The sequence below is a fragment of the Microcebus murinus genome, chromosome 14 (genome assembly GCF_040939455.1).
Source record: "Microcebus murinus isolate Inina chromosome 14, M.murinus_Inina_mat1.0, whole genome shotgun sequence".
In the NCBI taxonomy this organism is placed as follows: Eukaryota; Metazoa; Chordata; class Mammalia; order Primates; family Cheirogaleidae; genus Microcebus; species Microcebus murinus.
The window spans coordinates 570,245-596,378 of NC_134117.1; the positions used below are offsets into that span (position 1 = coordinate 570,245).

Here is a 26,134-nt window from a genome sequence, read left to right on the forward strand (position 1 = left end):
TTGCTAGGTTTACCCTCCCATCTGAAACAACCAAGGAAAAAAAAGGCAAAACATCCAAACAGGGATTTTCAAAGCACTGAACATGGACAGTGGCGAATGGCAGTCCCCGAGTCAAGGTCCAGGCTTGCGGAGGCCTCAGGGAGGGAGGAGGGCCTGGTGGGGCCTGGGGGAAGGCCTGTGTCCAGGGGAGGGAGCCGGGGTCCGCAGGACGGAGCCCTGGAGAGGAGAGTGCTGCACGGAGGAAAACTCCGGAGACATTCAGGGCTGCGCCTGAGTGTCCAGCCAGAGGAAGCTGCTCTCCTCCACACGGGGGCCCTTTCCCACCTGAGGGTCATAGGAAAGAGGACGGGAACAGCCCCTGCCCCCACCAGCCTGACCGGAAAACCTCATGACCCACGAAGCGCTGGGCAGAGCAGCGCTTCGTGGACATCACCAGTGACAAACTAGAGGCCTTGCCTCCCTGGAGGGACACTCAGCCATGGAGGGGCGCCACTGCAGAGCCACCTGAGAAACCTGCAAACGAAGTAGGGACCAAACTGTTTTCAGATAACGTAACTGTCCCAGAACAAAACTCAAGAACATTTATTTTGTAGGAATGCACAAATGCCCAGCAGCCCCCAGGGTAAATTGCTCAATGTCTGGAAACCATTAGAAAATTAGCAGGTACAAAAGCAGGAAAATACAACCTATGGAGAATCATTAATCAATAAAAACCTAGCCCGAACTGGCACAGTTATTACAATTGGAAGACAAGGACATTAAAACAGTTACTAAAACTGTATTCTCTATGTTTAGAAAGTAAAGTTGAGACATTGGAGAGACAAAAGAAAAAGGAAAAAAAATGAACTTGTAAGGTGAAAACTATACTTTGTGAGATGAGGAATACACTGTGTGGGATAAATGACAGAGATTGCAGAAGGGAAGACCGGAGAACTTGGAGACACAGCAATAGAAACTGTTAGAATGAGAGGAAGGAAAGGAAAATGAAATGAAAGGGAAAAGAACAAAAATAAAATGAACAGAACATCAGTGAATTAAGGAACAATTCTAAGTGCATGAACACGGGTGTGACTGGACTCCCGGGAAAAGAGGAAACAAGAGCAAAGAGAAAAATAATTGAATATTTGAATTTGAATATTTAATGAGTTAAATATTTCCAAATTTGATAAAAGTAAATATAAACCCACAGATCCAAGAAGTTCAGTGGATTCCCAAGCATGAGAACTATGAAGAAGAATAAAACTATACCAAAGTACACCATGAGCAAGTTGTTTAAAACCAGTTATGAAAAGAGCATCTTAAGATCAGCGGGCAGGGTGGGGAGCGACAGGTCACATGCAGAGCAACAAGGCTGGATGTCGGCGGGTTTTCCACCAGAAACAACAAAGTGGAGAAGGTAGTGAAGGGGCAGCTATAAAGTGCAGAGAGAAAACTGTCAAAAATTCTATACCCAGAAAAATTCTATACCCATTTTTAAATGAAGGTGAGATAAAGATGTTTCTCCAAACACTCAAGAGCTAAAAAAAAAAAAATGTGTTACCAGCAGAATGCACTACAAGAACTTGCAAAGTCAGTCCTTCAGGCAGAAGGAAAATGATGCCAAATGAAAATGTGGATTCTCACAAATAAGTGAAAGCAACAGAAATGTATATTCCATTTTCCTGTAAAGTCAAAAGGGAAAGTATTTGGAACTGAAGGGCAAAATCACATGTCAATATTTTTAAGATGCTGCCAATGCAATACTTAGGGGGAAATTTGTAGCACCAAATGCCTATATGAGAAAAGAAAAAAGATCCAAAAGCAACTGCCTTGCCTCCACCTTAAAAAGTAGAAAAAGAGCAAACTAAACCCCAAATAAGTAGAAGAATAAAAATTAAAGGTCAGAGTAGATATCAGTGAAATAGAAAAATAAAAGAGAAATTTAATAAAACCAAAGCTGGTTCTTTGAGAAGATCAATACATTGGCAAACGTCTAGTTAGACTGATCAGAAAAAGAGAGAGAATAGAAATGATCAGTGTCAGAAATGAGAGATGTAACATAGCCATAGGTTCTACAGATATTGGAATGATGAGACTATTATAAACAACTTTATGGTAATATATTCACCAACTTAGATCAAATAGGAAAATTCTTTGAAAGCACAAACTGCCAGAGCCCACTGAAAAAGAGATAAACTGAATAGCCCTATATACATTTTTAAAATTGAATTGGTTAATAAAAGTATTCTCACAAAGAAAATGGCAAGCTCAGATTACTAGTGAATTCTCCCAAATATTTAAGAAAAAAATACCAGTTCTATGCAGAAAATTGAAAATAAGGAAACACATCCCAATTTTTCTATGAGGCGAATATTACCCTACCAAAACAAATAAAGCTGTTACAAAAAACAAAAACCAAGAGCAAGACTAAAGATTGGCATTTCTCATGACCATTGGTACAAAAATTGTAAATAAAATTTTAGCAATTAAATCCAACAATACATAAAGTGGAAAATACATCATGATCAAGTTAGGATTATCCCAAGAATAGTTTAAGTAACATTCAAAAATCAACCAAAATTGGGTTTACCATATTTTTTAAAAACTAACAAATAAAAACCATATGGTCACATTAGTAGATGTAAGAAAAGTATTTGACAAAAATTCAACATCTCTTCCTCCTAAACACGCTTAGAAAACTGTTAATAGAAAAGAACTTCCTCAACCTGGTCAAGGGCATCTTGACAAAATTAGAGCTAACATCACAATTATTGGTGAAAGAATGAAGGCCCCTTTGATAAAGACTAAGACAAGAATGTGCCTGTCCTCTTACTACTTTATTCAGCCTTGTTTTGGAGGTTCTAGCAATGCAGTAAGGCAAGAAAAAGAAGTTAAAAGCATCCAGATTAGAAAGGAAGAAGTAAAACTGTTTTTGTTCACGGGTAACATAATTATCTGTATAGAAAATCATATGCACTCTATCCAAAAAACCTACTAGTACTAATAAGTGAGTTTAGTAAGGGTTGTAAGATAGAAGAACAATATACAAATATCAGTTGTACATTTCTAAATACCAGGAACAGATATTAAAAATTAAAAAAATAATATCATTTGTGACAGCATAAAGACTGAAATTTGACCAAGAAAATGTGAAAATGTATACTTTGAGAACTACAAAATATTGCTGAGAAAAATTAAAGAACTGAATAAACGGAAGGATTCATTGTGTTTGTGGCTCAGAAGACTCAATATTGTTAAGATTTTGGTTCTTCCTAAGTTGTCTGTACTCCTGATGAAGATCACTGTGGGCTTTTTTTTTTTTGTAGAAATTAACAAAATGATTTTTAAAATTCATATGAGAATGCAAAGTTGTGGCCAACACAACTTTGAAAAGTAAGAACAAAATTGGAGGTCTGACGCTACCTTGATACCTTACAGGAATCAAGACAGTGTGGTTTTAGTGTAAAAGTTGACAAAGAGATCAATGGAACATAATAGAGAACCCGGAAATAGACACACACACACACACACACACACACACACACACACACACACACGGAGGAAACTTGATTTTCAACAAAGTTGGCAAAGGAAAGACAGGCACCTTCTGGACACAGTGCCGGAGCAACTGGACATCCATATCTAAAAAATGAACTTCGGTGCATACCTTGCATTATATGTAAAAATCAATTCAAAATGGATCATAGAGCTAAATATAAGAGCTAAAACTGTAAAACTCCTACAAGAACACATACAAAAATACCTTTGTGACCTTTTGTTTGGCAAAGATTGCTTGGGAGACAACGCCCAAAGCATGAGTCACAGAAGAATAAATTGATAAAATGAACTTCTCTTCAAAAGAGATCTGAGAGAATGCAGAGACCAGCTGTAGACTGGGAGAAAATATTTACAAATCAGGTACCTGATAAAGGTGTTGTGTCCAGAATACATAAAGAACTCTCAAAGGTTAACAAGAAAACAGCCCAATAAAAAATGAGCAAAATACTTTAACAGACATTTCCCCAAAGGAAATACATAGATGGCAGATAGCACATGAAAAAATGATGAACCTCAGCAGTCAACTAGGGAAATGCAGATCACAACCATGAGGAGAGGCCACCACGCGCCTCTCACAATGACCGTGGTTGGAGAGACTGACACGCCCGACACCGGGCTTGTGGCGCGGCTGGCGCCCGAGTGCCGCGGGTGGGGCTGTGGAGCGGCGCGGCTGCTTTGGGGGCGCCCGGCGGTTTCACGGCAGGTTAGACACAGGTCTGCCCCGCGCCCAGCCAGTCCACTCCCAGGAGTTTGCCCAAGGGAGGTGAGAGCAGATATCCGCCCAAATACTTGGACGTGGACGTCCGTAGCAGCTTTGTGTGTACCAGCCCAAAGGCGGAAATAACACTTGGCGGGTGAGCGAGGCACATCCGTGAGCGGCCCGATGCCGGCCGAAGGAGGAGCAGGTGTGCCGTGCAGCGACATGGGAGGCTCTTAAAATAATGACACCGAGATGAACCAGAGTACAGACCACACGATCCCGTTTGTATAGAACTGCGGAAAGTGCAAACGAATTCAGAGGGACGGGATGTGGGTGAGGGGCTCGCTGGCTAGCTCGGTGCTGCGTGGTTCGTGGCTGTGTCCACGGGCGGAACGTGTCGCTCTCACGCTTAGACTGCGCGTCATCGTCACCGCGTGCCGGCCAGCCCTCCTGGGTCGGAGCCGCCAGCGTGGGCTCGGCGCGGTCGGGAAGCTGGGGCTTTGACTGCACGCGCTTTTGCCGGCCCTCAGTTGCAGAACGTCAACACGCCCCTGATGAGGGCACTCGCCAGCCACAAGCTCAACCTGGTGGAGGCGTCTCTGGACGTGCTGCAGCGCATCTGGGAGGAGGAGCTGCGGCAGATGGAGCGCGGCTCGCTGGAGAAGCTGCTGGCCGACTATCTGGAGAGCCACAGTGACCGCTCCTCCACCAGCCTGGTGAGTTCGGCCTTGGAGACACAGTCCCCGGGGAGAGACGCCGGGCACGGGGGAGCTGAGGGAGCCCCCTTCCAGAAGGGCTGGTCCCCGTCCCATGCCTGGCCGTGCGAGCGGGTCAGCGGTGGGAACCCAGAGCCTTCCCTGCCTGGGCAGCCCGGGCCGTTGGGTCGGCTGATGCGATAGAGGTTGTGTGACCCCATGACCTCCACAGGGCCTGACAGCGCTCCTCCCCAAGTCACGCATTTGCTTTGAGTAATTATTTTCTCAGATATCATGAAATAGCAATATTCAATTAACTTTGCATAAATATAAATGAGCCCAAGACAGCCCTAAAATTGAACCTGATTTGTCAGTGAGCTCTGAATTATGGTCACGTAAGCAAACGTCTGTGGCCTTCCAGCGCCGATGCCGTGGAGACCCTGCCCCACCACGCTGTCCCCCCAGCCCTCCCCAGAGCAGAGGCGTCTCTCCGCGTGCTCTCGGACACCCCCCCCAGAGCAGAGGTGTCTCTCCGCCTGCTCTCGGACACCCCCCCAGAGCAGAGGCGTCTCTCCGCCTGCTCTCGGACACCCCCCCCCCCAGCAGAGGCGTCTCTCCGCCTGCTCTCGGACACCCCCGCTGCCCGGTGGCATCCGCGGGTGGGCTCGCTGGGCTCTCCCCAGGGCAGGTGGGTGGGTGCACGGCGGTGCCGGGGCCCCGTGTCCACGCTGTGCCCGTGTCCCTGCAGCAATGGTTCCTGCTGAAGCGCACCCTGGCGCACTCGGCGCTGGCGCAGCTAGAGAGTCTGCAGCCGCTGAGTGGGGGCTGCGTGGAGATCCGCGCCCGGCTGCTGGGCCTGGCCGGGAGGACCCTCCGCCTGCTGGCCACGCAAGCAGACCCCGTGCGTCCCGCCTGCTACTGGGAGGAGGGCGTCTTGGTAGGTGCCCGACCGCCCGTCTGTGAGAGCCCTGGCGCCTGCGCCTGAGAGACAGAAGCAAAAGCGCAGTGGGAACCGGGGCGTTCACGTTTTGAAGCTTCATGGCTGGGCACACGGCTCTGGGACTGGTGGCCCGTGGGTCGGGGCTCCCCCTCGGCCTGAGCTCTCTGGGCCTCTGCCGCCCCTTCCCCAGCCGGCACCGGCGTGCTGGGAGGTGTTTCCGAAAGACTGACCAGAGTGACCAGGGGCACCGTTGCCAGCTTCCTCGAGCGCCGCTCCCCACACTGGCTGCGGCTTCCTCTCGTCCAGGCTCTAGGCTGGCCCAGTCGGCTCAGTCAGGCCTGGCTGCTGGGGGCCAGCGGGTGGGGGGGCGGGCGGCCTGGGGGGGGGCCCTCCCCAGGGACCCCGCAGGGCGACTGGGCCAGGCCTCCCGCGGGGCGGGCTCCGCCAGGCCAACTGCTCTGTACCGTGCAGGTGGGCGCCAAGCTGACCAGCCTGACATCTCTGCAGCTGGACGTCGAGGAGGAAGGCGCCGCCAAGTCCAGCAGGACCCCGCCGGCCTCCAAAGCGGCCCTCGGGGAGCACGGCCGGAGAGGCGAGGCCCTGAAGGTACAGCCTGCCTCCCCCTCGCCCCTGGCGAGGCCTCGCCCCCCTCCCAGCCCAGCCCAGCCTGAGCCTGAGCCTGTGCCCGCAGCGGAGGTCGGTGCTGGCCCGGCGGTTCCTGGCGCAGGCGTCGGAGGTGCTGCTGCAGTGCCTGCAGGTGGCCCTGGCCAGCAGCCTCCTGGACGTGGCGGCTGCTGCCAGCCTGGAGGTGGTGGAGTGCGTCGGCACCCTGGACCCCGCCACCGCCTGCCAGTTCCTGGCGCTATCTCAGGTGCGGTGTGGGCCTGGTGCTCAGCTGGGGAGAGAGCTACGGGCTGCTGGCTGCCGGCTGTGGCCAAGCCCATCCCCCGGGGGTCCACGAGCAGCAGAGAACTCGCTCGCCCACCCGTGCCTGCACCTCCGGGGCAGGCACAGAGGGAGACGTGGCAGGGAGGGCCGGGGTGCCCTGCCCCTGCGTAGGCCCTGGGGAGGCGTGGCAGAGTGCACCAGGGAGGCCCCCACGGCTCGGCAGGGGCCGGGAACCCAGCGCCCTGGCTTTGCTCTGGGGGAGCCTGCCTAACCCTGCTCTGGGCTCCGGCCACACTGCGTGGCACGCCCACCCACGCTCCCCCCCCCGCCCCCCCGCCTGTCGCAGAGCTGCTCGGCCTCGGAGATGATGCGGGACGTCCTGCTCGTGGCCACGGCCAACACCGGCAGCTCGCAGATGGCGGCGCTGCTGCAGCTGCAGCACCAGCTCCGGCGCCAGGACAGGACCTCCACCAGCCTGTTCGCCAGCGTGGAGCAGAGGCTGGCCGCCGTGTCCAAGGTAACCCGGCGGGGACGCCGTTGATCCTGCCCCTCCACGAGCCCCCCGCCCCCCTGCAGACAGAGGCCACAGCCCTCGGTTCCCTGTCTAAGGCCAGCCGTACTGTGATCCCTCCAGCCGGGCTGCAGCCCTGCTCCACCTTCTTCTGGCTGTGGGGGTCGGAGTGGGTTGCTCAGCCGCTCAGAGCTTCAGCGTCCCCACAGGCCTTGTGGGGGCAGTGACAGCCCCTCTGGTAGGTGGCAGTGAGGCTGGTGCCCCACAGCTGTAGATGCCCAGCCCAGGGCCTGCAGCTGAGGACCGACCGCCAGGCCAGGACAGGGGACAGTGCCAGACACTGGCGCTCGGTGGGGACGGCTTAGGAGACCCCAGGGTCTTAGTGAGGGTGAGGAGCTTGCTTTAGCGTGTTCTAGGAACCTCAGCCAAGTCACCTGGGAAATGTGTGTACTGTCACAGCTGATGGCACCTTTTCTTTTACTTGGACTAGCAGGCAGGAACTGGAATTTCCCAGATCATGGTCGAACCTCCTTTCCTTCCTGGCTGCCTCTGTTGTCCCCTCCTTGGGGTGGATCCGATCTCTTATCCCTCATCCAGGGCTGTGTTTGCTGGACAGTTCTTTGTTGGTGGGGGTGGGGCGGGGGCAGCTCTCCCCGCTCCCCATGTGACATCCAAATGCCAGTGTCACTGGCAGGAGCAAACCTTCGGGCTGAGAGCCAGTCTCCTCCCCGGTGGTGTGCAGGGCCAGCCCAGCCCTGGGGACAGGGGGCGGTGGCACAGCTGGCACAGGGTGTGGGGGGCGGTTGCCCGGTTCTGCAGCTACCAGGGAAGTATCAGATGTTAGCAGGGGAAATGTCATGATCCCTGGGGGTAGCCACTAACAAAATGTGTAACTAGGTCATTCAAAAGGAAAGATTATATGTAGTAATATTTTATTAACCCAAAAAGTAGGCAAAAAGAGAGAAAGTTGGAATATAAAAACAGGAGGTTCTGGTAGAAGACCAACAGTACAATAGCAGATACAAACCTGAACACGTTTGTGATTACCGTGAGTACAAATAGACTGAATTCCCCAAGCCAAAGATTGTCAGGTTGGACGAAAAATCCAATTAATTGCTTCTTGAAAGATTAAAGAGGTGCACTTTGCACCTAGGGATACAGACACGTTGAAAATAAAAGGTGAGAAAAAACACATAAACCACGAATACGCTGCTCAAGTGGCAGCCACCAGGCGCCACGGCGAGACGGGTTTCTGGGTACACGGGGACAGTTCGCACGGACAGGAGGATCAGCCCAGCAAGGGCCGCAGGCCAGGCCACCCAGGGTAGAGCTTCGAATCTGACCAGACGTCACGGCAGAAACGAAGCAGGAGCGGCGGCTCAGCCGTGGTTCTCGCGGTGAGCTGGAACTCGGTGCTCGCACGCCCAGTGGACGGAAACCGGCGAGCACCGGGAGGGTCCGCGCAGCCTCTGACCGGGGACAGGCGCCGTGCGAGCGAGGCCGGGGCCACACAGCCTCGGCAGACCAAGGATGGAGACCATTTCTAGCCACAGTGAGATTAAACCACAGACCGGCAGCGAGAAGGTGTCTGTGAAAAGCGCCGTTGCCTGGCAGTGAGGCGACACGGTCACCAGCTTGGTCGGGGAAGAACCACCTTGGAATTTAGAAACACTCTCGGCGGGCTCAGAACGAAAATCCTGCACCTCAGAGCTTACAGGACTCGGTGAGAACAGGGCTTAGGGGGAAATGCGGCCCAAACACGAGAAGCAAGCCCAGAAAGCCTCGAGCTAAGCTGGATTCACACAGCGAGTCACAGCTGAGGGAGATGGAAGGGCGCAAATAAACACAGCTCCAGAAACAGCGGGGCTAGAATCGACACAGCGGAGGCTAGAATCGACACAGCGGAGGTCATCCAGGGCAAAGCCGGCTCCAAGGAGAAGACTAACGAAGTTGATAAACACTGAGACTCGCTAAACAAAGAGGAGAAAGCACACGTCTCCACGCCGGCGACGGGAAGCCACATCTGTGAGATCACAGCCTTACTCCATTCATTTGAAATTTGGAGGAAACGGACAAATTTCCTCAAGGAAGTACAACGCACCAAAGCTGACAGAAGAACAGAAAATCTGAAAAATTAAGTATCTGTTGGAGAAACAGATTTTCATTAGAAACATTCCTACAAGTGGCCTCACAGGAAGATTATCCCAAACACCGAAGGAGGAAACGGTCTCTCAAAGCTCTCCAGGGAGCAGAAACGAGGGGGACCTCCTAGCTCTTCGTCCGGGGCCAGGGGGCCTTGGCCCTTGGCAAGGACAGCGCAAGAAAGGAAAACCTCACGGACGCAGACACAAACATCCTTCACGAGATACCAGCAAATGAAACCAGTTGTAGAAATGAGGGTCCGTCAGCGTGCCCCGTGGGGTTCAGTGTTGGAAACTCACTCCCCTGGGACTCGCTGCAGTGGCGGGAAGAGGAGAAAGACGGCAGGGCCTTGCTCGCTGCCACAAACGCACTTCTCAAGACTCAGCACTAGGCCGGGCGCGGTGGCTCAAGCCTGTAATCCTAGCACTCTGGGAGGCCGAGGCGGGCGGATTGCTCGAGGTCAGGAGTTCGAAACCAGCCTGAGCAAGAGCAAGACCCCGTCTCTACTATAAATAGAAAGAAATTAATTGGCCAACTAATATATATATATAAAATTAGCCAGGCGTGGTGGCGCATGCCTGTAGTCCCAGCTACTCGGGAGGCTGAGGCAGCAGGATCGCTTGAGCCCAGGAGTTTGAGGTTGCTGTGAGCTAGGCTGACGCCACGGCACTCACTCTAGCCTGTGCAACAAAGCGAGACTCTGTCTCAAAAAAAAAAAAAAAAAAAAAAAAAAAAGACTCAGCACCGTCACTCACGGTCTAAAAAATGAAGATAGAAGAACATTTCCTTAACCTGATAAAGAGTATCTTTTAAGAACCCCAGGTCACATCATTCACATACGACGTGGCCAGGTTTCTCCGAGCGTGGAGCTGCTGGCGCAAGCGCTCTGTCCGGCACAGGAGACCGGCAGGGCCGCACGCGTGGGCGGAGAAGGAGGCAGGCGTGGCCGTTCACAGTCCCGCACGTGGGGTGGGTGGGGACAACACCCCCGAGAGCCTTGAGACCACTGCTCACCCAGGATCTGATACAGAAAAAGTGTTTTAAAGATTTAAAGACGAGTCTGTAGATTGATGTCGGGATTAACACGCGCAGTTGCCAAGGCCACCGCCGTAGGCTGCCAGGCCGAGCAGCCGGCGTCGTCGTTCCAGGCGCCAGTTACAAGCAACCGGTAAATGAAACGTTTTTAAATGATGCTATTTTCAGCAGCATAGAAAATATATACACATATCAAGGCTGGGCGTGGTGGCTCACGCCTGTAATCCTAGCACTCTGGGAGGCCGAGGTGGGAGGATCACTCAAGGTCAGGAGTTCAAGACCAGCCTGAGCAAGAGCGAGACCCCATCTCTACCATAAATAGAAATAAATTAATTGACCAACTAATATATACATAGAAAAAACTAGCCAGGCATGGTGGCGCATGCCTGTAGTCCCAGCTACTCGGGAGGCTGAGGCAGGAGGATCGCTTGAGCCCAGGAGTCCGAGGTTGCTGTGAGCTAGGCTGACGCCACGGCACTCCAGCCTGGGCAACAGAGTGAAAATCGACCCTGTTGGTGCAGGGTACAGACGCGTCATTGCCGTGCCCATCTCTGTGTGTGTCTCTGTGTGCACGCATGCACCTGTGCATGTGTCTGTACATGCGTGTCTACACGTGTGGTATGGAGGAGACGGCAGGGAAGACAGAGAGGAAGCAGGGCTCTGCCGGGGAGCTCTGTGCGCTGTTCTGTTCTGCGCCGTGCGCTGTGTCAGTGTCAGGCGCGGCGGGTTTCTAACGGCTGAGAACCGGAGAAAACGTGAAATGCAGACGGGCCGCCAGCTTGCCTCTGCTGCCCCCGTGCGGCAGCCGTGCGTCACGGGACCGCGGCCCGGCGGGGCGCAGCGCGGAGCCGAGCCTCTGCTGCTGTCTAGGGACGCGCGGTGGAGCCGGCGCCATGACAGGCCTGCGTCCCGGGCACTTCACAGGGCTCGCTTGTCCCCACGCAGGCCTGGAAGAACCTCTGCGTCACGGAGCAGCACTTCAACCTCCTGAGCGAGATCTCGCCCATGTTCCGGATCATCTTCCTGCACCTCTCCCGGGACAGGTGGGGCCTCCTGGCTCCCGAGCCACGCTCCTCTCAGGGAGGGCGGCCGTGGGTGCAGCAGGGTCTGCTGGCCCGAGAAGGGTGTGGACACACGGGCTCCCGACGGACACAGGGTGGGCGGCCAGGGGACACTGAGGGCCCTCGTCCAGTCCTGCTGGAGGGGCCAGGCGGGAAGGGCCGGGGCAGGGCCTGCTGGCCCGAGAAGGGTGTGGACACACACGGAGGCCCCTGATGGACACGGGGAGGGTGGCCAGGGGACACTGAGGGCCTTCGTCCAGTCCTGCTGGAGGGGCCAGGCGGGAAGGGCCGGGGCAGGGCCTGCTGGCCCGAGAAGGGTGTGGACACACACGGAGGCCCCTGATGGACACGGGGTGGGTGGCCAGGGGACACTGAGGGCCCTCGTCCAGTCCTGCTGGAGGGGCCAGGCGAGAAGGGCCAGGGCAGCGGCCTCCCGTGACCGTCTGCTCTGGTCTGGGTGTGCCTGGATGTCCCAACCTCTGGGGGGGGGCGGAGGCTGGGCAGCTGCCCTTGCTGGTCTGGGCTGAGCTCCAAGCCCCCCACAACGAGGGGGGACCAGGTGGCAGAGTGTGGCCGGCCTTGCCCACGAGCCACTCGTGGGGTGGGGTGGCGTGGGGAGGGACCCTGCTGGGGCTGTGTGGCTTCAGGGTCAGCCTCACCGGGGCTCCTCGGGGACCCTACGAGCCGGGCAGTGAAGCCTCCCTGGGGACTGGCCTGTGACTGGCCGCGTCCTGCCAGCAGGTCCTATCTGTACGGCGCCGCCTACGAAAAGTCCAGGTCCTTCCCCTCATTCAAGGGGAAGATGCAGCAGATGGGCGGTGAGTGGCTGTTTGCAGGTGGGCGGCGGGAGCAGGCGGCCAGGTCTGACCCCCCCCCACACACGTGGATGCCAAGGTCGGGGCTCCCTGCAGACATTTCACTCAAAAAGACAAAGACCCGGTGGGGAGCCCTGAGCCTGGGGGTGCAGCCCTGCCCAGCCCCCACCCACAGGGAGCGAGGGGTCAGCTGAGCCCATGGCAGACAGGTAGCAGCGCGGGCAGGTGTGCGTCCCAGGCTCCGGCCATCCCTGGCCACGCATGTGTCCTGCCCTGTCGGGGCCTCCCTGCCCAGGCGGCCGTCCCTTGGAGGGAAGCACCCTTTGCCCTCCCCCCACCCTGAGTCCCCAGCGGCCGTGCTCTGGTCCCCTGGTGGGGAGAGAGAGGGTGTGTCTGTGTCCCCCACAGGCTACTGCAAGGTGAAGCGGCTGGCCGTGAGGCCCGACGCCCTCTCGCACCTGCTGGCCTGTGCCAGGCGCTTCCAGGAGCCCCCGGCCAAGGTGTACGTGGAGGACACAATCCTGAGCCCCGTTGCGGTGAGGCCCCCTCGGCCCCTGGGAGAGCAGGGACCCCAGCCGGCTGAGTGGGGTGGCAAGGGGCTGGCAAGGGCTCAGGCTCCTTGCAGCGTGGGGCGCTTTCTCCTCTCCGAGTCCTACGGCGAGTGCGACCTGACTCGGTGCCCAGGACCCTGGGGAGCTCCACAGAGCACCCGCCATGCCAGCAGAGGGAACGGGGGGTGGGGCTGGGGGTCAGGAGGGGCCGGGCACCTGGCCCGCCACGAGGCACCCTTTTCTGTGGGGCCGCAGCTCCTCCTGCTCTGACGGGACGGGTGTTGGTGGGGTCCCCCGAGGCACCCCCCGAGAGCACGGGCCTGTCTGGGTTGGCAGGAGCAGCAGGACGCGCACGGTCGGTGGAAGGTCCCCAGCATCCTGCAGTCCATGGAGGAGTTTCTGAGGCCGCTCTTCCCCCTGTTCAACTTCCCCGAAGTCAGGTACAGTCTGCCTGCTCGGCGTGCGTGTGGGGCTGGCTGGCTTCCTTGGACCAGGCACTGGCCGAGGAGGGGCGCTGCCCCGCCTAAGCGTTCGAGAAAGGAGCAGGGAGACCACACCAGCCCCGTTGCTGCAAGTCCTTAAGGGCAGGGCGGGGCCCACCGGGCAGAGGCTGTGGGGACAGGAAGAGGAGTCCCGGGCCGGGCAGCGTGGACAGCAGCTCCACCCCAAAACGCTCAGAATGGGGGGAGGAGCCAAGTGCTTGGCTGGGGTCGGCTGGGTGGGAGGCCCCTTGCTGTATCCCTCCGGCATTGCTGGTGCGTGGACACACGTGTCCTGGCGCTGGAAGGCTATTTCGCGTGCTGGGCGTGCAGAGGCTCCTTCTCCTGGATGCCAGGAGCCTCCCCGCGGGCAGCACAGGCCCGGCCCCTCTGGCTGGCGGCCGGCAGGGTGGAGCCGGCACGTGGGACTCTGCACTACCTGGGAGACGGGAGAGAGCCCCAAATCCTGCTCTGCTCGGCCCCATCTCAGTGAGGCCGGGTCCTAAAGGCGGCCCTGGGAAGAGGCTGGTGGCATTGCCACCTGGCCGTGACACCGGCTGAGTGGACGTTTCATTAAATACATTCTGGTGTCTGCTGTTTTCGTCTGTTTTCTGAAATCCGAACACACACCTTTGACTTCCAGAGTGCCAATGCCCCCCGTCGTGGTCCCCCCGGATTCTGGGAAATCCAAGGGCAAAGACAAGGAGAGGAAAGCATCCGGGGGACTCCGTGAGTGCCGGGTGGGGTTGGCGCAAGGCCGCCATGCCCTGGGCTGTCCTGCACTGGGAGGAGTCTGGCTGGGACTCCTTGCCGCCTGGGGAAACAAGTAGCTCAGAGATGGGGGGTCCCAGGCCCCGCCGGCCCCGCCCCGTGCACTGGACTCCCGGAAGGTTCCGTGCACAGCCGCTGGCCGGTGCTCTGGCTGTGTACAACACCCCCGAGAGCCCCCAGAGCCACCCGGCTGCCTCCTCGCCTCTCGCGCTCACCAACAAGACGGTCGTGAGAGTCTCCGTGGGAGACTGGATCTCCACCGCCCCAAGCACACCCTGGCTGGGCGCGGGCAGAGGCCAAGGCCTGCGACCGACCCTGCAGCTCGCTGGCTTCTCGCTCGGGGAAGCTTCCGTCTGTGGTCCGTGGGACTCTGTCCTCCCAGCCCCTCGTCCCTCGCCCAGGGGCTGCTACCTCCAGGCTCCTGCTTGGGCCTTTGGCGCAGGCCAAGGCCTTCCCGCCCGGCCCGGGAAACGGGCCTGCACTGTGCCCACGGCGCGACCCGAATCCCCACACGGCCAGAAAGAGGCGTCGGGGTCTTCAGGGTGTCCTTTGATGGGTGGCGCCCCAGGTGGTGCTGCTGCCTCTGGGTCCGGCCCAGCTCAGCCACGCCCAGGACCGTGGGGGGGGGCGGCGTGGGCGTGTCCCAGGCCCAGCCCCGCCCCCTCTAGCCGGGGGGGGGGGGGCGCCCACCGCAGGGCAGAGTCAGTGTGTCCTCATGGGCAGCTCCCCGAGCAGATCCGCTGTGGCCTCCCCTCCGCAGCTCAGCCCGAAGCCTCGGATAAGTTGATCCTGATCGCGGACAGGACCCTCCTCGAGCTGCCGCTGGAGGGTCTCTCTGTGCTGGACGAAGGGGTGGCTTCCTCTGTGTCTCGGGAATTCTCTCTCCAGATGCTGTGGAATCGCCTCCGCCAGGAAGAGACAGGTGAGAACCGCCCCGGGCCGCAGTAGGTGCGATTTCAAAGTGGAAATATTTAAATTACCTTTCAGACTAAAGAATGTTAAGTCCTGTCCAAAAATAATTATCAAATGTTGCAAAATTTTTCCCAGGGACTGTTTCTTTCGAAGATATTTATGGACTGTAAACATTAGCAAAGATATTTACGAACTATAGTACCTACTGTGTGCCGGTATTCTGCTAGGTGCTAGATGCACAGTGAAGAACCGAATGCTGTTCTTGTCCCCCACAAACATCTGTTTCAAAGGAGGGGACCAGAGCAGCCGGTGACAGCCAGTTGCACAATGAATCACTTAGGGGAGAGGACTGGGGGGGGGCCGCGCCGGGGCGGGGGAGGGAGCTTGGCAGTGATCCCGGCCTGTTCCGGGTGCTGCTCACACAGATCCACCCGGGTGTGAAGATTCTCCGAGCTGCACACTTGTGGTGTGTGCAGCTTTCTGCATCCACACTGCACTTCAATGAATATCGAGTGAAATGGAAAATAAACAGATTGGACTTTTGCTTCTATCCAAGATGAAGTCACAAGGGCCACATTTGCCCTTCCAACGGAAACAACTAAAAAGACGACATACGTGTAACCAAGAGTTCCCAAACACTGGGCATCGGCAGGGCGGGGAAGTGGTCCCCAGAGAGGCAGCCTCAGATGACCCAGCGCACTTTCTGGAAAGGGCTTCTGGCCACAGCGGGGCAGCATGGCCAGGAGGAGCCGGTGTGCTGCCCGGGTTGAGGGCGTGGAGCTGGGGAAGCCCAGGCGGTGACAGTCCATCGGCAGGATTTGAGGGAGGGCAGAGCCGTGCAGGGAGAGCACCAGCTCCAGGGATCTGCAAAGATCCGGCTCAAGTCTCAGCCGAGAGGCAGTCTATGCGGAAGCTCCCCTAGGTCAGAGGAAGAAATGAAGTGTTGGAAACGGTGAAAATGTGGGTGAATATTTAAAACTTTTCCTTATTTTTAAGATCTTAAAGTATGTTTGAGGAAAAAGTTTAAAGCAAAAGAAAATAATAACGGGTTTGTAATGTCACTGTAAAGTGAATGGCAGTATAAAGGCGGAGGGCGCAGATGGAAGTTCACGACTGTGAAGTTTTCATGCTGTGTGTAAGGTGGTCTGATGTTACTCTAGGTGGTCTAGTGTTACTCAGAGGCAGACTGTGATAAATTAGAGATATAAACTAGATATCCTCAGGCAGCCACTAAAAGAAAATCAGCAAACAAACCAAAAAAGAACCCAAAGACTTTACAGTTAATACATCAATGAAGATGAAATGAAGTCATACATAATACACAATTAATCCAAAAAAAAGGCAGAAAAAGAGGAGAAATGGAACAAAGAACAGATAGAAAAAATAGAAAACAAATAGCAAGATGGTTTATTTCAACCCAACCGTGTCAATAATTACATTAAATGTAAATGGTCTAAAAACCCCCGATTAAAAGGTGAAGGTCACTTGATTGAATAAAAATGCAAGACCCAAAATATGTTTGCTCCAAGAAACCCAGTATAAACAAAAAGACAATGGAGTGTTAAAAATAAAGAGGGGAGAAAACATCTTACTATCTGGAGAAAGTTGGCATGGCTAGATGAAATCAGAAAAAAAAGTAGATTTTATAGCCAAGAATGTGACTAGGGGTGAAGAGGCCATTCGTAATGACAAAGAGGTTAATTCACAAAGAAGATGTGAGGTCCTCAGTGTTTACACATCGAACACTACCTGCAAAATATGTGAAACAAAACTGATAGTCCTACAAAAAGAAATCCACAAATAAGCAACTATAGTTGGAGACATCAACATCCCTTTCTCAATAGTAATTGAACAAATAGGCCTGAAATCAGTAGGATATGGAATATTTTAAGCTTAGCCACTTTATCTGATTGACATTTATATAGCATTCCACTCAGTGACAGAAGAACATACATTTTTTCCACATGCACACAGAACATTTGACAAGATAGACCATAAGTTGGGCCATAAAACAAGCCTCAAAATTTGTAAAGGATTCGAATTACTCACAGTAAGTTCTCTGACCACGATTGAGTTAAATTAGAAATTAATGACAGAAAAATCTCTGGGAAACCCCAAATACTTTTGGAAACTAAATATTCTTCCAAATAACCCACGGCAAAAAGAAAAAAATTAAAAGGGAAATTTGGAAAATATTGTGACCCTAACAAATATGAAAATACAATATATCATTGTGCATCCAGTAAGCACCAGTTAGAGGGACTCCCTGGCACTGAGCACATACCAGCAGAAAGGGGGACTCAGTGGCACTGAGCACATACCAGCAGAGAGGGGGACTCCCTGGCACTGAGCACATACCAGCAGAGAGGGGGACTCCGTGGCACTGAGCACATACCAGCAGAGAGGGGGACTCAGTGGCACTGAGCACATATCAGCAGAGAGGGGGACTCCGTGGCACTGAGCACATACCAGCAGAGAGGGGGACTTCCTGGCACTGAGCACATACCAGCAGAAAGGGGGACTCAGTGCCACTGAGCACATACCAGCAGAGAGGGGGACTCCGTGGCACTGAGCACATACCAGCAGAGAGGGGGACTCTGTGGCACTGAGCACATACCAGCAGAGAGGGGGACTTCCTGGCACTGAGCACATACCAGCAGAAAGGGGGACTCAGTGCCACTGAGCACATACCAGCAGAGAGGGGGACTCCGTGGCACTGAGCACATACCAGCAGAGAGGGGGACTCTGTGGCACTGAGCACATACCAGCAGAGAGGGGGACTCAGTGGCACTGAGCACATATCAGCAGAGAGGGGGACTCCGTGGCACTGAGCACATACCAGCAGAGAGGGGGACTCCGTGGCACTGAGCACATACCAGCAGAGAGGGGGACTCAGTGGCACTGAGCACATACCAGCAGAGAGGGGGACTCCATGGCACTGAGCACATACCAGCAGAAAGGGGGGACTCCGTGGCACTGAGCGCACACCCTGGCAGAGAGGGGGACTCCGTGGCACTCAGTGCACACCAACAGAGGGGGACTCCGTGGCACTCAGTGCACACCAACAGAGGGGGACTCCGTGGCACTCAGTGCACACCAACAGAGGGGGACTCCGTGGCACTCAGCACACACCGGCAGAGAGAGGGACTCCGTGGCACTGAGCGCACACCCCAGCAGAGAGGGGGACCCCGTGGCACTGAGTGCACACCAACAGAGAGGGGGACCCCGTGGCACTTAGTGCACACCAACAGAGAGGGGGACCCCGTGGCACTGAGCGAACACCAACAGAGAGGGACTCTGTGGCACTCAGCACACACTGGCAGGGAGAGGGACTCCGTGGCACTGAGCGCACACTGGCAGAGAGGGGGACCCCCGTGGCATTGAGTGCACACTGGCAGAGAGGGGGACTCCATGGCACTGAGTGGAGAAAGGCAGGGGAGAGCGGTGCAGCAGTGCACAAGGCATTATCACCAAATAGGATGTGGGGGCAGCAGAGAGGCTGGTAGGGACAAAACTGGTTGTTTATAAAGAAAACTCACAAAATAGACACAATGTTGTCATAATGGCCAAAAAAAAAAAAATTAATGAGGTACATAAGCAATATCAGGAATAAAAAGAGATGCAAACTCTAAAAGTGTCTCTGAAGTTTAAAGATGATAGAATATTCCGGACAACTTTGCATTGATATATTTACAAACATGGGCAAAATGGGCGAAGGACAAGAAAAACACACTTTTGGACTCAAGGAGGAAAGAAAACCTGGACGGTGTTGCAGCCAGTAGCAAAGGGGAGTCACAGATGCGAGTCTTCCCGCAGAGAAGGCGTCAGTTTTGCAGTTTTCCCGCTGAATTCCACCAGACTCTCAGATCAGGGCAGCCTCGTTCCCCGCCAACCCAGAAAAAAGACACAAGCCCCATCCTTCCATAGCAGTCTGACTCCAGCTGCTCAGAACAGCGAAAGAAAGGAGGGGAGGAAGGAGAGAAAGAGAGAGAGAGAACCTTCCGTCATCCAGCAACCGTGAAACCCCGCAGAGGTGACAGGTGAACGGAGTGAAAGACAAAGGTGTGACCCTCTCAGTTGGTGCAGAATAAAAGCAGTTGCTGAAACGCTCAAGTTCAGAATAAACTTTGTTAGTGAGCCAGGAACAGGGGACTCTCCCGTCCTGACAAAGGATCTGCCAAACCTAGAGCGAGCACCCTCCGTCCCCTGCAATGTGGGCCGCAGGGCCCCCTGCACCTGCGCCTGCCGTCTGGGGCCGGCACGGAGGAGCAGTGAAAGGCAGGGGTGGAGGGGGGGAGACCGGCACTGCTCTCAGGCGCACGCTGCCACACACAACCTCCAGAAGGATGGACGGCCCAGCCGCGGTTGCGTGTCGGGGAAAGGGGACCGGGCGTCAGTCCCGCACAGACGGCCCTGGCGCAGGGCCCCGCTGCTGCGGGCTCACTGGTGAGTGCCCAGCGGGGTGTGCGAATGGCAGCTGGGCACCTGTGGAGATGGGCCTTTCCCAGCCCGAGAGCCTCCGTGTTTGAGAGGTTATCGCCATCTCAGCTTCACGAAAGTTAGACTGTTCTCACGAATCACTTTTGTCATTGAGGCGAGACCCACGTGACGGAAACTTCGCCACCTGCCAGTGGGCAGCTCGGCAGGTCCAAGACCCTCATGCGCTGCGCCTGTGTCCTGTCCCCTGTCCTGCAGACGGCGCTGTGAAGAAGGAGGGCCGAGAGACCAAGAGGAGGAGCCTCAGCAGGAAGGGGAAGAAGGTGGGGCAGGGGCGCCCCGACGGCCGGGCCAGGGACGAGGGGCGGCGGGTGACACCGTGCCACCGTGCGGCCCTCGCAGGGCAGCATCCGCCGGACGATCCCGCCGGACTGCATCGTGGTGGACGCGGACAGCATCAAGTGTATCCTTTGACGGCCCACGGGCCCATGCCAGCCTCCCCGCTGTTCTCCTTGACGCCGGCCGCGCAGTCGTGGTGGACCCGCACGAGGACGCCCGGGGCCCAGGTGGGCGCCCACTGCAGCCCCCGGCCCACCCCGAGCCCAGGCCCGGTGCCCCCTCGGGGCCTGGAGTCCGACCCTGAGCCGGCTGTTGGCTGCCCAAGACACCGCAGTTTGCCGGCTTTTCCTGGCGGCGGGGAGGTGCGCCCCTGCTGGTCCGGGCGGGAGGCTGGGACGCCGCCCCACAGCCTGTCCCACCCTCTCCTCGCAGAGATGCTGACTCCCGTCTTCATGACCCAGGAGATCCTGGAGCGATTCCGGGAAACGTTCACCGCGAGATGGGTGGGGCATCTGGGGACCAGCCAAGTCCCCAGGTTTGGATTTGGGTCCCCGGGACGGGTGGGTCTCGGGGCGCCACAGGGCCCAGCCAGCCCCTCTCTCTCCGGCCGGGCCCAGCGAGGGGTGGGCCCCCTGGGGACCTTGGGCTCCCACAGGGTCTGAGCCCCGGCCCCCGGTGGGGGCAGCAGCGCCAGGGCACCCCGGTGAGGGCAGAGGGGCCGGCTCCTCGCCACAGGGGCCCGCGTGTGTCCCCGCTGCGGTGGGATGGGCTGGGGGTGGCGTGGAGGGGCAGGTGTGGTCAGGGCGGGGCGCGGGGGCAGATGTGGCCCCGGGCGCGGTCAGGCCGACCGTGGTGCCCGCCGGCCGGGGTCCCTGCGTCTCGCAGCCAGGCGCAGTGGGAGCAGGCGCTGGGCAGCTGCAGCGGCTTCTTCTTCTACGGGATGGAGAGCTTCCTGTCCCACATCGTCGTGGAGAGGCTGGTGGCCATGAACTTACAAGGTGACACGGGTCGCAGCACTCCTCCCCCACGGCCCCTCCGCCGGACCCGTGGGCACAAGGAGGCTCTGCACGGGCACAGAGCGGGGCCACCGGGACCTGGGGGAGGGACCAGAGGGCCTGGGACGCTGCAGCAGGGCACGGCCGGCCCCGCCCCACCCGCCCCGCCCTGCCCCTCCGGCCACACCTCGCCTCTGCAGATGGACACAGGTCGCAGCCACGCGCTTCGACCCTCCTGTCTTCTGTCTCCCAGAGACCCCGGTTCAGACCCAGGCTGGTCTCCCCTCGAGGGCCGGGCCCTTGGAGGCCAGGGCTTTTCTAGAACATGCTAGAAACGCGGCTCCTCCTCACAGAGTCCTTCCAGTCTAAATGTGGGCACCCGTGGCCTTGCCTTCCCTTTCGCCATCCACTGACCGTAAAGGAGGCTGCCAGGTGCCTGCCACGGCCCGCCACGGCCACAGCCCAGCCAGCCGAGGACACGGGGGCTTTGGCAGGAGGGGGAGTGGCAGGAACAGCAGCGGCAGGTGTCCTGAGGGCCCCACTCATGCGTCCCCCGCCCCATGCCTAAGGGTGGCCCGTGCAGACAGCAGGCACAGGGCACTCAGACACCGCCAGGGGCGAGCTGCCGGGCCGGTGGTGGCGTTCCACCTCCAGGAAGACCGCCCTCCTGTCTGAGCGCCGAGGCTGCAGACCACGGGGTGTCTGTGCCCCCAGGGTGCCCGTGTTGGTGCCCGGTGGGGCTGCTGGCCTTCTGCTGGTCAGGCAGCCAGTGCTGTGCTCGGCTGCCAGGGGGCCTTTGGGGGGCCCTGGAGAAGGTCCCTCCTGCAGGGTGTGTGGCCCCGTCCGTGGCAGCCCAGCCGGCAGTGGATGCTCATCTCCGTGGTCAGGGCGCCATGCCCACCACTGTCCCTGGAGCCCAGGTCTCCTTCCCGGGCCATCCTGGCCCAAGGCCTGCCCTGGGTGGACGCCCAGCCCATGGGTGCGGCCGTCGCCTGGGCCTCCTCACGAATTGGGCCTGTTTGGAGGTTTGATTCCAAGCATGATGGTGGGATGGCGAGTGAAGCAGAAGACAGTTGTGAGTTCAGGAGGCAGCGCGGATGGGAGGCCTTGCCAGGCGCCTGGCCACCTCCCACCAGCCTTGTCCCTGCACAGGCGGATGCTCCGTTTGCGGGGACAGCCCCCAAAGCCCACCCTCAGCCAGGTGCAGGGAAGTGGGCAGCTTCCCCCTCTGCATTTGTGGCGCTCATAGCAGACAGCCACACCCAGGGGTGCATTTGGACACGGCACCTGGTTCGGTGGGCGCAGCTGGCCAGGGAGGCCCACCGTCCCTGTGTGCTGGGACCCTCCTGCACCCAGGGGCCTCCTGCGCCCTGGGACGCGTGGCCTCCCTGCGCCTGCCCCCCACAGAACACACAGACCACAGGTCCTCCAGCTGCCCGCCCTGCCGTGGGCAGCTCAGCCACGCCCCTAAGCACGGCAGGTGGAGGCCAGAGCCGAGGTCTCTCCCCAGGGACTAGGGCAGCCTCAAAACACCCCATCAGTATGGAGTTCTGGAAGCTTCCAGGCATGATGGGGGAGCTGAGACCCCTCAGCTGGGCAGGGGGAGCTGTGGGAGGGGCCAAGCGGGGCCCTCTGGTGTGCAGGGGCTCTCGCAGGGGTCAGGCCTACACGTCCACATGTGGCTGTGGGTCTCTAGAAGGTGCCTGATGGCCACGGTGTCTGCTCCACCCACTGGAGCCCAGGTGCGCAGGCGGGGCCTGCAGCTGCTGAGTGCCCTGTGTCCTGCAGAGTGCCACCTGATGGTCCTGCTGGACCAGACGCGGTCCAAAGACAGCCTGCGGCGGCACGTGGAACGCTCGGAGAACAAGAGGTGCCTGGCTTGGCGGTGCTCTCTCGGTGGATGTGCTCCCTGGCGAGGGCGGGGTGGGAGGGACGGGTCGTTCTGAACCCCCAGGAAGAGCCCCATCCCCCCAGGAGCAGGACCCGTGCTTGGGCAGTGGAGGGGCTGCTCTGGCCTGGGAGGCCCCCTGCGTGGCTGGAGCGTGGAGCGGGTCCTGCAGGGGCTGGAGGGGGCAGAGGGGCGGCAGCCGCTGCAGAGACCCCGTCACCGCTGCTCCAGGGCTGCGTCCCCGCAGTCTCCACCCAGCGGCTGGGAGTGCGGGAGGGTTTGGCAGCTCTCTGAAGCGCCACTTCTCGTTAAACGGCATTAAGTTTGGAGCTGCCTGTCCAGACGTGCACCCCGCCGGCTGTGCAGTCGGGCTGCAGACGGGGAGGGGAGGGTGCGGAAGGGTGCAGGAGGGGAGGGTGGGGGAGGAGAGGGCCCGTCTGTGGCGCCAGCGCACAGGAGCCGGGTCCTCGCAGTGCGTCCCAGCTGTCCCTGGAGCAGCCCATCACGACCGCCATCCTGCTGAGCCTGGTGGGAGTCAAGACCATCGTGGCAAACCAGCGGCCCACGCGGCTGCAGGACAACGCGTGGCGCGCCAGCGTGCTGTGGGACGGTGAGTGGCCGCCGCGCACCCCCTCCCCCCGTGCCCCCAGGGCCACCCCCCAAGCCTGCGCAGGCATCCGCGCCCGTCTGAGGGACGTCCCTTCCCCAGATATGCTGACGTTTGGCAAGCCGGTTGGGGCCTTGGTCCGTATGCTGCAGAGGACGGGAGGCGACAAAACGGCTCACCGAGGTAAGGCGAGGCCTGGGCTGCACTGTTGCGGCGCACGCGCACTCACACCACACGGACCCCTGAAGGGACAGGGCACCCCACGCTCCTGTGGAGGAGACTGGGGTTCTAAGACGTTAGGAGCCAGGAAGAGGGTGAGCTTGTCCCTGTCCAGAAGCCCCCGTTTCCGTGGAGCCTCAGCGTGTGGACGAGGCTGGATGGAGAACGCCTCGAGCGCGGCGTCTGCAGTAGCGGCCGACAGGGACCCGGCGCCAACACTCCGTAGGGAAACGTTCTAGTCGCTAGAGCTGCCAATTTCTCCCTACGAAATTCAAGTCACACCAGTCCCAAATTCCAGAAGGTCCACTCTCTGGGAACAGATGGGAAACCCCTCCTCCCAGAGCAAGGCCTCGTGGGTGCCTCAGCCACCTGGGCCGGGTGGCCTATGGGCCACAGCGCCAGCAGAGTCACCCTGGACGTGGCCAGTGATCCCAGCCCAGGAAAGAACGCGCCGGAAGTGAACCCCAGGCCGGGTCAGCAATTGGCCTGCCGGTCTCTGTCCTCCTGTCCCTCGGGGAGAGCCTGGGCAGGGACACAGGCCATGACCTGTCACACACTCAACCTGCAGAGCCCATGAGCCTTAGCGTGAATGTTCTAGTGGGGTGACAGGAAAGCTGCAGGCACACGTCACACAGGGACACTGCTGAGAAGCCACAAACAAAACACTACGTATCGGCATTTAGCAAAGCACTGATGGAAAGTTCTTCCGTAACTAAGAATGCTTTACACCAGGATGTATCAAAATGATGAAATCTCCAATATATACAACTCCAAAGGTTTAACATTTAAAATCACGTGGTCCACAGGGCCTGGGGTGTGCTGTCCAAACAATAAATGCTCGTAGAGTGACTGAGTGACTGACTGACTGACTGACTAACTGACTGACTGACTGGCTGAGTGACTGACTGAGTGACTGACTGGCTGAGTGACTGACTGAGTGACTGGCTGGCTGAGTGACTGAGTGACTGGCTGAGTGACTGGCTGAGTGACTGACTGACTGGCTGAGTGACTGGCTGAGTGACTGACTGGCTGACTGACTGGCTGAGTGACTGACTGACTGGCTGAGTGACTGGCTGAGTGACTGACTGACTGGCTGAGTGACTGGCTGACTGGCTGAGTGACTGACTGACTGACTGGCTGAGTGACTGACTGAGTGACTGACTGGCTGAGTGACTGACTGAGTGACTGACTGGCTGAGTGACTGACTGACTGACTGGCTGAGTGACTGACTGACTGACTGGCTGAGTGACTGACTGACTGACAGGCTGAGTGACTGACTGACTGACTGGCTGAGTGACTGACTGACTGGCTGAGTGACTGGCTGAGTGACTGACTGACTGGCTGGCTGAGTGACTGACTGACTGGCTGAGTGACTGGCTGGGTGACTGACTGACTGGCTGAGTGACTGGCTGAGTGACTGGCTGAGTGACTGGCTGACTGGCTGAGTGACTGACTGACTGGCTGAGTGACTGACTGACTGACTGGCTGAGTGACTGACTGTCTGACTGGCTGAGTAACTGACTGACTGACTGGCTGAGTGACTGACTGGCTGAGTGACTGACTGACTGACTGGCTGAGTGACTGACTGACTGACTGACTGGCTGAGTGACTGGCTGAGTGACTGACTGACTGAGTGACTGACTGACTGAGGGAGGGACTGAGTGAGGGAATGAGTGAGTGACTGAGGGAATAAATGACTGAGTGAATGAGTGAGTGACTGACTGACTGACTGACTGAGGGAGGGACTGAGTGAGGGAACAAGTGAGTGACCAACTGAGGGAATGACCAAGTGAGGGAATGAGTGACTGAGGGAAGAAATGACTGAGTGAGTGAGTGACTGACTGACTGAGGGAGGGACTGAGTGAGGGAACAAGTGAGTGACCAAGTGAGGGAATGAGTGACTGAGTGAGTGAATGACTGAGTAGGGCAGTGGCTCCACCTGGGGGAGCCCAGCGTCTGCCCCTCGCCCCTGCTCAGGCTCGGGCTTGGGCTGCAGGTCCGGGGGCTGACAGCTGTGCCCGCTGGGCCTTGGTCTGAACGCCCGTCCCATGTCCGCAGACGAGGCTCCGCACACCTCTCGGGACAAGCCTGCGCTCCTCCGTCCGCCGCCCTTGCCTGGGAGGCCCGAACTGCTGCCCGCCGCCCTCAACTTGGTCCTCTACGGGCTGCCGCACCAAGCCATCGGCTAGCGGGTGCGGGGCCTGGGCCGTCCCCGAGCGCCCTTGCCTCAGCGCCTCCCACCGCCCTGGCTCTGCTCCGAGGACACCAGGGCCGCCTCTGCCACCCGGCCCGTCTCCTGCTCCCGGGTCTGCGGGCCACGGGAGAGCCGGGCAGCAGGGCCGACCGTGGCCGCCTAGACCCAGCTCCTCCCTGCCCTGCGTGCACCTGCGGTCCCTCGGGGCGCAGCGGCGGCCACGGCTGGGGTAGCGTGGTGGCCCCTCCTGTGAGGCCGCCAGTGCCTTTCCCTGGGGACGGTCCCAGTCTGGGCTCTGGCGCGGCTCACGCCCAGAGGGCCGCCCCACGCCGCACTCGGCAGTCGCTGGGCTCTGCTCCGTGGCCTAGAAAACTGTCAGGGCCACGACTTTGTTTCGAGTTGTGTGTTTCAGTAAACA

General features: G+C 57.8%; 1 protein-coding gene across 1 annotated transcript in view; it reads left to right on the forward strand.

The window, feature by feature from the left end:
• The window catches only part of CFAP46 (cilia and flagella associated protein 46), a 96,004-nt gene extending 70,201 nt beyond the window's left edge, over positions 1-25,803 (forward strand). The window contains exons 40-59 of the mRNA XM_012755464.3: positions 4,768-4,953; positions 5,681-5,869; positions 6,344-6,478; positions 6,564-6,743; positions 7,107-7,277; positions 11,394-11,491; positions 12,251-12,327; positions 12,733-12,860; positions 13,212-13,315; positions 13,998-14,083; positions 14,886-15,047; positions 19,733-19,797; positions 19,877-19,937; positions 20,005-20,040; positions 20,246-20,348; positions 20,699-20,811; positions 22,597-22,678; positions 23,170-23,306; positions 23,406-23,486; positions 25,581-25,803. Of these exons, the coding sequence (XP_012610918.2) occupies positions 4,768-4,953; positions 5,681-5,869; positions 6,344-6,478; positions 6,564-6,743; positions 7,107-7,277; positions 11,394-11,491; positions 12,251-12,327; positions 12,733-12,860; positions 13,212-13,315; positions 13,998-14,083; positions 14,886-15,047; positions 19,733-19,797; positions 19,877-19,937; positions 20,005-20,040; positions 20,246-20,348; positions 20,699-20,811; positions 22,597-22,678; positions 23,170-23,306; positions 23,406-23,486; positions 25,581-25,711 (2,325 nt within the window). The 3' untranslated portion in view covers positions 25,712-25,803. The remainder of the gene's footprint in view (positions 1-4,767; positions 4,954-5,680; positions 5,870-6,343; positions 6,479-6,563; positions 6,744-7,106; positions 7,278-11,393; positions 11,492-12,250; positions 12,328-12,732; positions 12,861-13,211; positions 13,316-13,997; positions 14,084-14,885; positions 15,048-19,732; positions 19,798-19,876; positions 19,938-20,004; positions 20,041-20,245; positions 20,349-20,698; positions 20,812-22,596; positions 22,679-23,169; positions 23,307-23,405; positions 23,487-25,580) is intronic.
• The last annotated feature ends 331 nt before the right edge of the window (positions 25,804-26,134 follow it).